The sequence below is a fragment of the Protomyctophum parallelum genome (genome assembly GCF_964188405.1).
Source record: "Protomyctophum parallelum genome assembly, chromosome: 6".
Lineage (NCBI taxonomy): Eukaryota > Metazoa > Chordata > Actinopteri > Myctophiformes > Myctophidae > Protomyctophum > Protomyctophum parallelum.
In genome coordinates, this window is record NC_139701.1 from 30199605 (window position 1) to 30213931 (window position 14327).

The window sequence follows — 14327 nt, forward strand, 5'->3', positions numbered from 1 at the left end:
CAGCTAAGAGACTTACTGTAGAGGGAAAAAGGAGCGGGTACAGAACCCTGCTAGATACCAGTTAACTACGTATATAGGGTTTAAGTGGTTAATGTCAGAGTCTCCCTGCCTGTAGACTCCCATGGTATGCGTCATTCCCTCTTTAGCCAAGGAACCCAGACAATGTTGAAGAGAAATGCAGATGGAGACACGTTGAGCAGAAAGAGCCAATGAGAAGATGGGGCCAGAATACACTGCATCAATAAGACTTTTAGATTATTGTTCTACTCTTATTTTATTTATATTTTTTAATAAATATAATTAGTTAACTGGATTGGTTGTGCGCGACTCCCTCTAGTCATGGGCATGCGACCCAATTTGTGGGCTTGACCATCCAAATTTGATTTGAGTCGATTGTTTGGATGTGATCTTGGTCTTGGTCTTATTTGCAAATGCATGGGTTATGGATGAGGCTTATTGGTAATGGTATCGAGGATTTCTGAGAAGTAAACATTTAATATCCCTTATAATATATCTTTTAAGTGTTTCAGTAATTCTTCTCCATGAACTGTGTTCTATGAGTTTGCCTAAAAGGGAAGTTAAGCAACGGTTTCCATTGCATTGACAGGTCATGTAGGTCATTTTTGGATAGTAAAATCACTCATACCTTTGTCTGAATTATTGTCTTGCCTCATTTGTGAATATTATGTTTGACCATCCACTACAGATTGCATTCACAATGGTTACACTGCAGGGGTGCCCAAAAGGTAGATCACCATCTACCAGTAGATCACAAAGGGTGTGCAGGTAGATCACATGACATGATGCCCCCAAAAACATATGATTTAAAGCTATTTTTGGCATCTGCTATTTGAATTAAGGTGACATAAAAAAGGGCTTGTCAGCTCAAACACAAAATGCAATACTTTGTTTTCAAGAGTGTTGTGCACAAACGTCAGTAGCATTGCAAAGTTATATACAAAAAAGAAACCCTACCAATTCCATTTACCCCCTCTATTTCCCATTCCAAGTGTGTTGGTCTAATAACAGCGCCGCTATTCCAAAGCCCCCTCAGGTACATTTTTAAACTATTTTCAGCTCTCAAGTCAACAAATTGTGGGCACCTCTGGGTTACAGCCATCGCACCCCGTTTCTGGGAGACGTGTTTGGGGATAGGGGCGTGGCTCCTGTGAGCAGTTTCTGTGGCATGCCTCTATTCTATGAGATCTCTACTGAAAGTTGGGTAATATGGTTGTTTCTTTAAGAATCTTTCTACTGTTATGGCACTCAGCTAACACACACATTTGCACTCAAAGGACCACAATGGAAATAAGTTCACAAGCTATTTTGTGTTTTATTCTTTTGACACATATGTACAAATATATGGTCGTGACTCGTGTATATGCATATTTTGTCTCCACCAAGCCAAAAGCATGCGGAGAGTATGTTTTGCATTCCGTCAGTCTGTCCGTGTGTCCGTCCGTCCGTGTACAGCTAATCTCCGGCGCCATTGGCCCAGCCGATGCCAAACTCTGCACACACACTCCCTGGATGCAAATGACTAACCTCTGCCGCGAAATTCTGTTATAGCGCCCCCATGAGGCCAGTTTTTGCTAAACACATTTCATTACATTACTCGTACACATTTTATCCATACATCACGCAAATTGGTATACACTATCTCTATAGTCATGTGATCAATTGATTTCTCATATTCCATCCTGATTGGCTATGATTGACACCTGAAGTCCAAGCATTTCTATTTGGTTGACGTTTGGCTTGTGTTGTTGCACCATACATAACATTGCGGTGACACTTTTCCACTGATTCGCCCACATAGACTGCTGACTGTAGTAATTACATATGCCACTGTTAGTTTAAGTTCTGTCCTTATTCAGTTTTTTCTGCAAGAGTCTAGCCTTCTGAGGGTTGGTCTGTCTGTCTGGAGCAAATGTGCAAACTGCCTGACCGATCAGTGCAAAAATGTCTTGTATACACTGCCAGTACCCCACACTATTTTGAAATAGTTAACTTTAATTTTCATAAGAATTGTGTGGGTGACGTACAGTAGGCTCAGTTTCTCCCTTCTACCTCTCCGTCCGTCATATACAGTACTGTACGTACATTCACATAGATGACTGACATTACAGGCCGGCCACCTGAAGTCCGAGAGCCACACTGAAGCTACGCCATTCCCATATGGACCCCGAGAGCCACGTGACTTTTTTACAGAAGTGATTTGTTAATTGGCTTAGTTGTGTGTGAATCTCCCTCTTTTTTCACGGCCGCATGTGGCCCAGTATGTGACAGGCACTCATACTCCCCCGTTTCCTACCCTCCCACCTCAGCTTCTATTTGCTCTACCGTTTCCTACACTCCCACCTCTCACCTCAGCTTCTATTTGCTCTACCGTTTCCTACCCTCCCACCTCTCACCTCAGCTTCTATTTGCTCTACCGTTTCCCACCCTCCCACCTCTCACCTCAGCTTCTATTTGCTCTACCGTTTCCAACCCTCCCACCTCTCACCTCAGCTTCTATTCGCTCTACCGTTTCCTCCTCGCATGGTGACCTTCATCTGCCCTCTCCTACTCTGTCCGTCTGTCCATTCCTGTAAAGCTCATTCCCGGTTCATGCTCCATCGTACGGCAGTGCCGTGCGCCTAAAATAGCAACAACAACAAAAATTGAAATCTTGTCTTGTACTTTCTGCGTTCAGCTCGCTCGATCCCTCCCAATCTCTTTCTCTCTCTCCACCTTCTCCTCTCGGAGGAAGTCACCAATTACAGGCGCTCTGCTCCCCCCGGCCGCCTCCCCACCCACCCCATCCCACCCCCGCCTATGTTGACAAACACCCGGTGTCAGGCAACGGCACAACGCAGGTGTGCCACTAACAAGTAGGTGGCAAAGGGAGCGAGAGAAAGAGGGCACGCAGGACAGCGCAGACACTACCTAACACCAGGCCGCCCACACATGTACCGTACACACACATACACACACAAAGACATATGGTACAGGCACCTGTGAAAGTGGGAAACACACACGCCGTTGCATAGAAAAAAGACACAGAGACACAAATGTCATGTAAGCGCAAACTTGTACTTGTGCGTGCATACGCACCCACACACGACACACACACACACACACACACACACACACACACACACACACACACACACACACACACACACACAAGTAAGTCAGACACATGGGCTGAGATATGTCTATTGAAACCTAAAAAGAAGGAGGGGAGGGGACACGCTGCTGTTCTTCAGCCGCCCAACAACAGAGAGACATTAAAAGATAGAGACAACGATGCAAGACACAGAAAGAGAGACAGAGACCAAGTCAAATAGAGCGAAGGATAGAAAGAGAGAGGGGCTGAGAATAGAGAACGAGTCAGAGAAACATAAAAGGTGAGAGAAGAGACAGTCAGAGAGAAATAAAGAGATAGAAATAGAGAGACACACACATTATATATATATATATAGAGAGAGAGAGAGAGAGAGAGAGAGAGAGAGAGAGGAGAGAGAGAGATATGGCAGAGGAGGAGAAGCAGACAGGAAAGCGAGAGGCAGCTGGCACTCTGGGGCCGGGTGGATGGATGTGCTCCTTGTTAGCATAGCCCTGACAGTCTGACGAGAGGGCTGCTGTCAGGGCTGGGCCTGCCTCCGTGAGGCTGTGGGATGAGGGGATGCTGTAGGGCTGAGACAGGGCCTGTGAGCTGGGGCGGGGAGGGCTGTGGGGCGGAGAGCGAGGGGTGCCCCGGCAGATGAAAGACGCGGGGCCTCCCAGCTGACTAGTTAAGAGGAAAGGCGCGGTGCGGCCCCCATTATACGGCCCCTACGACAAGGCTGCACGCTCGGCCGGCTCCGCGCCACCCGCCACTCCGGCCGTGTTTTAGAACAGCGGTGCCGCTCACCTCCGGTCAACGAGACGGCAATAAGTCAACTGATGCATTGTTGTAAGATCATGATTTATTCCTTTGCTGTTGGCTGCTTGGCAAGACGCGCCGGGGCCATGTACCGGCAGCCTGACACACCGTGGGTTTCACACTGGGGGCTTCAACGCAGACAGCGCCTAGAGCAGGTGTAATATATGCAGTGGATCTGTGTGTGTGTGTGTGTGTGTGTGTGTGGGTGTCTCTCCATCCACTTTCTCTCTCTATTCCCTCATTCATCCCTCCATCTGTCCATCTCTCCTTGCTTGGCTGAGAGGCTGGACAGTAGACGACCAAGTGAAATAAAACAAGCCAAGATGGCAACGGACTACTCACCAAGTACCCATCTCTGATTTATCCTGTGTGGTGGTGAGCACGGCAAATACTTCTTGTCAATTCAGTGACAGCACACACTTCAGCTTCAGCAAACGTTTATCAAACGTCACTGTCGACAGTGATTAATTATATATTTACTGTCCACAACACACACAATGTGATCACAATGTGGAGTTAAAGTCATGTGCCTGCTTTCAGACAAGTATGTACACTGATCTGGTTTCAACCCTCCTAGCAGTCGTTTCTAACTTCAAGTGGAAGGTCAATCTATTCAACGGTACAAAAAAAAGATACCGTAAACAAGGGGGAAATGAGGGGGAAAAAAAGAAGAACGGAGGACGTTTAATGCAGCCAGGCCTGGTAGTAATCCCAGTGGATATGTGAAACGCCTTTGTAGTCCAGTAGTGCCTGACATATATAGCTAGTTTTAGCTAACAAACCAAAACACATCTCTCCCAGAGGAAGACGAGTGGATAGATGGATGAGTGGATGAAGGATGGGAGAGCATAAAAAGGTGTACAGAGGTGGAGGTCTGATGTTGTGGAAGTGCTTAAAATATCCTGTCGTCATACATTCGTTAAACAAACTGGGGAGGAAAGATTTGTCTGTGTGTGCCACGGTCGACTGTAAATCACGGGCCAAAATCACCTCCGTCTGTCTGCCTCCCTAGGTGGAAGAAAAACAACCCCCCCCCCCCCTCGCCCACGGGTCTGATAATTTACACCCTGTAACCCCAGTGTCACAGGGCGTTCGCTCCGAGTGGAGACGCTGGCGGTCTGGGGATTCGAGGGAGGGCGGGCAGCGGAGGAGTGAAATTCTCATAGGGTTGGGTAATTTCTACAGCTCCCACAGAGTCTGGGTCCGCAGGGAGACCTTGGGTTCCGTCCTCAACCATCCACCCCCCCCCACCTCACTCCCCCTGCCATGCAACACACACCCACACAACCCAACCTGCAGATACTGAGGCAGAACTGGCTGCAGATGCGGCCTGGATGACATCACTGCTTTCTAAACTAAACTGTCATAAACATTTGGCTCCGATGCCGCAGTCATAGAGATAATGAAAAGGGATATAGAGAGAGAGAGAGAGATAAGAAATGGAGAAAGAGAGAGAGGGAGGGAGAGAGGTTGGCAGAGACTTCCTCCCCACCTCCAGACAGGCAGAAGTGACTGAAACTATGGGAGAGAGTTAAAGCAGTAATAAATGGATAATTTAGGGCATTCTTGGCCATTAAAATATAGCAGCTTTAAGACAAACAGTCAAATATAATCAGGCTTCAGTGCAAGTAGTCTGCAGCCTGTCAGAGTGGAGAGAGCGAGGCTGTGTGACTGCATGGGCATGCCAGGGTGGTGGATCAGGGCATGGCAGCCTTGAGTCTGATCAGTGTTCTAACTTCAATACTTGGGAGTTTGATGTCCTGCTGGAATATTGATGAAGATCATGTACATTCAAAGGAATGGGCCTGATTGGAGATATTCAGATCAGAAAAGGCATGACGCATTTACTATATTGGCCCACCGACATCCAAATAATATATGAACCTAAATAAGGCTGCTTAAATCAACCCCAACTATGGCTGCCGTACTGGAGACAACTTCCATGACTTCCGTTGCATAAGACATATTATGAAAGAATTCTTTAGTATCTAATGTTTTGTGACTTTAGGCAGGCAAAACCAACATCTGACCGCATGACTATATTTAGGAACCTGAATAGACATTGGACACGTTCATGAACGCGTCTAATGTCATGTTGACTTGAGCACGTCTGAAAGTACGAAAGGGAGAGAAATGACTCACAGTGCTAAGCTTGCTCGAGGTAACGATGATGCGGCGTTCATGTAGCATGCTGGCGTAGAGCTGCAACATGTTGTTGACGTCCACCGCCACAAAGTACTCCGTCAGGTTCCGCTGAAGAGAGAAGGGCACAGAGTGACACACACACACACTTCATGTTCTCCACACTCACTAGACTCTTACATTTCTACATGCTGTGAATATGAAGTGGGACTGGCCATTGGCCAGTACATAGGCTGGAATGCTAGTTACACTTCACCACGTAGTATTTGGCTTTGTTTACTTTAAGGGATCAGAACTCGGCATAAATAGAGAGAATACAGACAGAAGCACTTCTGTCTTTAATTTGTCCGACTAATTTCTACCAGTCACATCAATCAACTGTGCTTGAGGGAGCAAAAAGGGCACTTTTACTTCTAAAGCCTGAGTGATCACCATATTAATGGCATCCACTGCTTCGAATAGTCAGGATGTGAAAATGCAGAGGAAGAATTTAAGCTCAGCATGTAAAAATGTACAAATACTGACAACTGACGTGGAATTAATTTGTATTTTAATTATTTATAATGTGTTATATAACGGTGGAACACACCGAAAATAGCCAATCTATGCAAAGCATTAATCTTGTACTTGTACATCAGCTATGTTCAGCACAAGACAGTGTTGTATGTCTTGTGCCGTTATAGTGTCACGAATTGAGGATTAGTCAAAAGAGGACACAGAGTCAAATTTGAAGCGAATGCTTGGTGTGATCACGCAGTAGCAGTATCAGCGTCAGCACAAGACAAAAGACTAAAGGAGCTGATGTATCGTCTAGTGATGCAACGATTTCAAAAGGTGATAGCGGCGTGGCAGCGTCTGAATAAAAAGTGTTCCAGGTAGAAGAGAGAAGTTTCACAAAGTGCATGATCCCTCCGCGTCTCTCTTTCTCTGCGTTGAAGACTTACGCTCTCAGGGATGGTTGGCAGTCCGTTGATATCCGGGGCGATGAAGTAGGAGTGCTGTGAAAACACAAACACACACAGGGCAGAGAAGAAGGAAGGTCACCCAATGAAGCGCACCGCTCACACACATACAGGAGAACGAGGGGAAGGGGAGGGGAGGGCCCTTCACTTTGTTCTATGATTTATGGCCCATCTTCTCCTCTGTCTATATGAATTGCTGAGCTGGTGTCTGAACTGTGGCGATGCTTTTATCAGGCCCGGAGAACAAGTGAAGCGCTCCATAGCAGCTCGGCTCCCCCTATAGACACACACACACACTGCACGGCCATGTCTCCGGTGGAAAATGGGAGTCTTTATTTAACCATTACAAGAGGCCTGTGCGGAATGTTGATGGACACATGCACACGTGTGTAGCCAAGTGCACGGGCACACACACACTGAAAGGATCACAGGGCTGCCTGTCTCACTTTGGGAGAGCAGGGCAGGTTCAGTGTTCAGATCAAAGAGGCCTGAGCAGTTGCTGTACAGAGACAGGTAGACACAGCACCACCAACAGCAACATGCTCTCTCTCTCTCTCTCTCTCTGGGCCTCAGCTCAGCCATCTGTTGCTGCTCCGTCCGTAAATCCTACAGTAGCCGGCTCTACACTAACCGCTCTCAGACTGACAAGACCGCATGCGTTTTGGGGGAAAACGCTGCATTTCATTTCATTTTAAATAATGCCACGCCGTAGCTGTGGCAGTGTTATTCCAAACACACCGGGTGCTTGAGATTCAGAACGTATTTATTATTTTCGGGAATACAGGCCAAGATTAATTTATACACACAAAGGTGTCGCTTGCAGACAAGAAAGGATCTTCAAGCTGGCAACGCATGGCAGTACCGCTGTGCGCTGGAGTATAAATTGAGGCCTAATGCCTATCAAAATGGGGGTCCTTGAAATTTAAAGGGTTGAGAATCACTGCTACACAGGACAAAAACAGCAGCCCACCACCACCAAGTTCCATTGAAAAGTGCAAAAGGGGTAGAGATTAAATTGACATGCTGCCATAAGAAATGCAAAGTAAAGAAAGTGTCCACCACCCGAGAGATTTGAACAAGTTTAGAGAACAAAATGGAGAGAAAATAAAAACCTGTGACTAACCGGAAATATTGACTTGTTTCCTGGCGGTGTAGGACGGTTACAAACAATATCTAGATGGCATTAAGTGCTGGACTTACTTGGCTAGAGGCAGAGAAGTTCTATGGGTCTATAATAGCATTCATTGGAAAAAGTGCTGTTAACGATGCCACTGTAACACATAAGACAAATGACTGTAGAAGCACCATTAGGATAGTGTACACATACTGTAGCTGCAGTAGAACCACTATACTGTACCAGTGTACCTATGTCCAAACAGTACTGTATGCCCGGCCTCGACCTCTCTTATAATGTACAGCTGTTAAGTAGGCCTAACTGTATGATACAGGGAGTCTATGTTTATGTTCACTCTGTGGCTTTTGTGCATGTCGTGGACAAAATAAGGCTTTACTAACGATGATCAGGCACACAGCCGCGTACGCAAGCACGCTCGCTCGCAGGCACGCACATGCACATGCACACACACACACACACACACACACACACACACACACACACACACACACACACACACACACACACACACACCCTGATGTTCATCTGTCCCACACCTTCGTGGGCTGTGTGCTTTCTTATCTGTTTTCTTTTTCCTTGCCTTTTTTTTCCTAGGACATGTTTATACAACAACATGGAATGTGGGTTAACTGGAAAGGCATCAATGAGATTTTTTGAGCACAATTGCCTTTGCTTTAAACATAAACTATAAAAGAAGAGAGATAGAGGGGGGGGGGGGTAACTTTTGATATTCAGAAAGAGAATACAGCAGCATGGAGTGGCATTAATCATTTACATGGTTTGATTGTTTTCCAGAGGAGAAGAAACACACACCAAGGCCCAGGATAGTTTGTTTTTGTTATATTTAAAAAGACAGCGTGGCTTATTTGGCCAAATTGGAAACCCGCAGCTCCCATGCGATTAGTAAAGCAGCGGTTCCAGATTTCACAGAAGTCCTCTCTCTCTCCCCTACTCCCGTTTCTCTCATTCTGCTCCACTCACCGGCTCCTTGTTTTGTGGATCTCTCAGTACTTGCCCGGTGGCAATATACAACTGCTTATTCTTGCACATTGAGAGACAGATAGAGAGAGAGAGAGAGAGAGAGCGCAAAACAGGGTTCACACTTGAAAGGGGACAATGATCCCTTTACTCGGCTGCCGCAATGACACACAGAAAAGAGAAATCACTGTTTTAGGGAATTATTCTGCTTCATCAATTAAATATCAAAACAGTGGTTTCTACAGAAAACAGATGAAACCGTCACCCCTGTTCTCTGGGCTTCTCTTCCAATGAAGCTCCAACATCAAAATAAAATGATTTTCTTTGTAATTGAATAATAATAAAAAGGGACAGGGAAATAAATATATAAAAACAACTTGTAATCAAACTTGTTAGTCTCTTTAAACTATATATTGACTACCTAACATGAGTACGGTATTTGTGTTGTACGGCTTATCGGCGTAATTACACACGTCTCCTTGTGAGACCGGTGGCACACGAGAGAAGCTAGCTCGTTTTAATTAGTCCACTAAAGAAAGGGAACGGTGGTCCTCAAGGACAAAGGCCATGACGTGAAGCCCACGCTGCTTAACCAGAACCGTGAAAACTAATTAATCGTCTAGCCTGCCAGACACGTAGCTACGTTATCCAGGGGTTTATATTCTTTAATCCATGTTATGATCCGATCGTATCGTTAGCCACCGTTCGTTAGCACAACAGTCCAAGCCGCGGCCATTTTGAAGATGTGTGCATTCACTTGCATTCAATGGTCCGCGTTCAAATGCCTCTATCGGCATGAATGTCATTTCTGGTGAAAACAAGGTTTTTCAACTGCCCACATTTGGCGCTGTGGTACTCGCGGTCAGGTTTTTTCTGCACCGAGCGAGACTGGTCAAGACACCACACATCATTTTGTCATTGTAACATGCGGTTACGGATATTTGGCTCTTCAAAATAAGTGTTACACGCGATAAAACCTTGGCAATGCGCGATTTAATGCTGGCGGCAAGACGGTTAACAGTTTGAAGAATTACAGTACATTTCAAGCACAACTCAATACAAAAACTGTTAACTGGACGACACCATAAAGCATTACACTTGTTTATAATAGGGCCCACCATGTTCAATTCATCAGAACATTAAAGAGACGTACAAATATAAACTTCTATATAGCCAAAAACAGGAAATCATCAAATCAAGTGAGGGGAAAAAGGGGTGGGTGGGGGATTCAGATTTCACGAGCGGTTTTGAAGGAGTCAAGGGATTTGCATGTCTTAATGCCTGTTGGTAGGGCGTTCCACATTTTGGTGGCATAGGAGTGAAATTAATTTAGTCCCTTGTTTGTGCCGAATCTGGGTTGTACATGGTTTGTTGAACTCCCTCTGGTGTTGTGGGTGTGGACTTCGTTGACATTAAGGAAGTATTTAGACAGGTACATGGGTATCTTGGCGGTGTATCGAATCTTGTGGACCAGATCCATTGCAAGATGCTGTACTCTGTCGTCAGCTCTAAGCCATTCCAGCTTGTCAAAGTGGGCAGGGGTGAGGTGGGTTCAGGGAGTGAGGTCAAGTAGTAGCCTGACCAGTTTGTTTTGGGAAGTCTGGAGCCTTGTTTTAAGATAGATAGATAGATCTTTATTTGTCATTGTAACGTGTACAACGAAATTAAGGGCCTTTTGAGGTGCTGTGGTACCAAGAGGTGCATGCATAGTCAAAGAAACCTTGTACAAGGGCTCCTGTTAGGGTCTTCAAGGTGTTTTTGTCGACCAGTCGACCTGTATAGAAATCTTGTTCTTTTGTTGACTTTTTTGATTGCGTTGGTGGCCATTTTATCACCGGGGGGGGGACGGGGACGGGGGGGGGGATGAGAGAAGGTGTGTGTTTTGTGTTTCTGAGATAGTGTCATGTTAACTCAAACACAGGCTGACGTGGATAGACGTGTGCTTGCTAACATATCTGTTTGCCCTTGATAAGTTGGACACATGATGAGTTGTGAAAGTGTACACCGGGTTCAGAGCGGATCCTTTATCGGACCAGAACCCGTTAGAGCCACTTGTGTTTCCAAACAGAGTGTCAAGTCAGTCCCCCCCCCTCCGCCCACACACGCCCTCCATTCATTTCTTTGGCTACCTAGGCCCTCCCTCCCTTGACCTTCTCTCCCTTTCTCCCTCCCCCCTTCGGTGAGTCAAGCCTGATTTGCACTTTGTCGTATGACGGTGTCACTGGCCAAAAGCAGCCAATGTACACGCTCTTACTATCTACAAGATCGATGCTTGTAGCTTGTTTGTAGTCCTGCTGTTTTTATAAATTACACATCAGATGTATGCATCTACAACAGGGCTTCTCAACATGGGGGTCGCGACCCCTCGGGGGGTCCCGAAATTATTTTGGGGGGTTCCCAAATTATTAAAAAACTTTTAATAATCTTTTCAATTGAATGGCTGGAAAATGGAAATCTAGAGTTTACATAGTAAACACAGTGCATGCATAAACTTTCCTTAATGATTATATCTGGTTTCAGTATTTATTTATGATGTATTTTCTCTATTATTAAGGTTATTGTAGCAGTCAATTTCTATTGGTGAACCCCCATCTACAGTATACAGTACTTACCACACTCAGGTTTACTGGCGTGAAGGGCTTTGGCACAGGCAGATCATATAGTGTGTTCAGCATGTCATTCAAGTCATTTTCCTGGGGAGGGGGAACAAATTGTACAAAACACAACAAAAAAACATCAGGACAATTGGCTTTAAAGTTTTCTTTTTTTTATGTGTCAATGTAAAGACCAGCTAGGGTGTCCCTCACAGACCGCGGGGCAATGCCGCATCGAGGCCTGAAGGGCTCCAAAAACATCCGACCGACACACATTTAACAAGCAATGGCGAGGTTAGGGTAGACGGGCAGAGTAATTATTATCCCGGCAGCGTTGATTTACAGCCTGGCTGTCGGTAATTAAGCCGAGGGTCGCCCGGTCCAAAAGACAGCGGCTTTAAGAAGCCATCAGAGGGCTTGGCTCGACCACAGAACAGGCCTCGGGATTATTCATCCGGCGTTTATGAGCTCTGCAACAAGGCAGCTATTTCTCGAGCTCTGTCGTGGGCAGAGAGGCGCTGTATACGGGACAACGGTTAGTGACACGCAGGCCTAGTTAAACTAACTGTAGCGAATACACTGAGGTCTGACCTGGCAGGTTTTGCTCAAGTGCTCTTTCTGTTTGCTTGCTCTGAGAAGTTTGCTTTGGTTTTGGCCAAAAGTCGCTGTATGTTTGACGAAGTCTGTACGTGCATCTGTCAGGGGAAGTGTGTGTACTGTATGTGTGTGTACTGTATGTGTGTGCGCTCAAGAGAGAGAGAGCAGAAGAGGAAGAGACAAAGATAGACGCAGAGAAAGAGAGAGAGATATGGTGAAGAGACAGAGGGGGGGAAGATGCACAGTCAAATAAATCCACTCCAGTAGAGTGTACAAATAATAACCAAATGGAGCTGTAAAAGGTCCATTTGGTTACATCTGACCGCTCTTCGGAGTCAAATGAACACTGAGGATTTCACTGTGTACAGTGAGAGCAGGGGAGTGAAGGGTTTGCGATCGAACAGCCTCCTGTCATGAGCGGCTCAATGCTCACACGCATGGTCAGCAACACGGCCTGGGGAAACAGTTCATTTACCCCCTCGCCTTAAACCCTCATCGCTCTTCTGTCTTCTCTCGTCTGTCAACATCCCCCTCTCGCCCGGAACGGACAGCGGGGAAAATAGAAACCAAATCATGCACACTAACACTTCAGTCACACAGGATTTGTACACAGTGAAATCCTGAGTGTTCATTTAACTCCCGAGACTGTACACACGTAACCGATCTGGTTACATTTGTAATACCCTCAGAGTTACAAATGGATAAATTAACATTGAGGATTTTACTGTGCAGCAATCTTTCTGTCACACACACACACACACACACACACACACACACACACACACACACACACACACACACAAGTATGCCGTCTTCATCCGTCTGTCTCTCTCTGGATTTTATTATGCTGTGGAATTCATATTAAGTGACAGAGCTGAATGTGTTTATGAATGTGGCCTGCAAGTGTGCGTGGTGTGTGTGTGTGTCTGTGCGTATGCGTGTGTTTTTTGGGTGCCTCCTCTTAACAAGGCTCTAAGCTGATCACCCCTTGCTCAGAAACTTGGGCGAAGCTGGGACTACATGACAACTGGTAGCTGTCCCAACGCGCTGTGCACCCCCCCTCCCTTCTCTCTCTGCCTGCAGTCTCTACAAGGGTACATCACCTACAGCCTATGGTAGTCGCTGCACAACTCCCTAGTTTGTTGCACACTTTAGAATTCCCCTTCCAATGCTTGTAGAATACAGTGAATAGTCAGGGGGAAAAGGATATCTTAAGATGCGAGTGGTGTGTGTGTGTGTGTGTGTGTGTGTGTGTGTGTGTGTGTGTGTGTGTGTGTGTGTGTGTGTGTGTGTGTGTGTGTGCGCGCGCTCTCGTGTGCATGCTTCCTAAACGATTTTGTTTTTCCAAGTAAAACATCGGGAAAAACTTCCAGTGTCAGATCAGCGTTTGGTCTGTGAAATGTCAACATGGTTGTCTGGTAACAACACGAGGCAAGTCGAACCCGACGCAACAAACAAACCTCACACACAAAAAGACTCCAGCGTACAGAGAGGGAGTACACAATGCAGAAAATATCTTACCACGGCACTGCTTTTCAAAACACACAAGACAAACGCTGTGCTATGACTTCGTAGTCCCTTCAAAATGCAGGATTTAGGTACAATGTGCTTATTGTACATAAATCAATCATTCCAACAAAATAAATACATAAAATGATTTGTTAATTGTTAGAGGCTCTTACCTGGTGCTTAATTAAGTAGTCTGCCAGCGTATTTAGCAGCTTGTAGTAGATTTCAAACCATGGAAGATAACTGGAATGAAAAAAAGATGGAGATAAATGCATTGTAGAAAAATAAATACAGTAATAACTCATGTCATCATCACAACATCACAGGTCAATTATTAGTCGAGTAGGTCACGGCCAGTAGGGTTTGTTGTGAATTTGTGAGCTGGGTTCTTTTACATCACAGCTTATTTATACTAGGTTGCGCATAATGTTCACAGACCGATCGTAGCAGATCTACAATCTCACACCGGCGTGCGACACGTTCGCAAACCAAGTAGAAAT

The 14327-nt window shown here is 45.7% G+C and overlaps 1 protein-coding gene across 4 annotated transcripts in view; it reads right to left on the reverse strand.

Moving 5' to 3' along the window:
- The window catches only part of dennd1b (DENN/MADD domain containing 1B), a 147847-nt gene that overhangs the window by 57791 nt on the left and 75729 nt on the right, over nucleotides 1-14327 (reverse strand). For 2 of the 4 annotated variants that reach the window (XM_083766408.1, XM_083766407.1), the window contains exons 6-10: nucleotides 14001-14070; nucleotides 11740-11820; nucleotides 9131-9190; nucleotides 6997-7050; nucleotides 6053-6163 (exon numbers count right to left, since the gene is read on the reverse strand). In XM_083766408.1, coding sequence (XP_083622534.1) covers nucleotides 6053-6163; nucleotides 6997-7050; nucleotides 9131-9190; nucleotides 11740-11820; nucleotides 14001-14070 — 376 coding nt within the window. The remainder of the gene's footprint in view (nucleotides 1-6052; nucleotides 6164-6996; nucleotides 7051-9130; nucleotides 9191-11739; nucleotides 11821-14000; nucleotides 14071-14327) is intronic. The other 2 variants (XM_083766409.1, XM_083766410.1) reach the window with 2 other exon arrangements.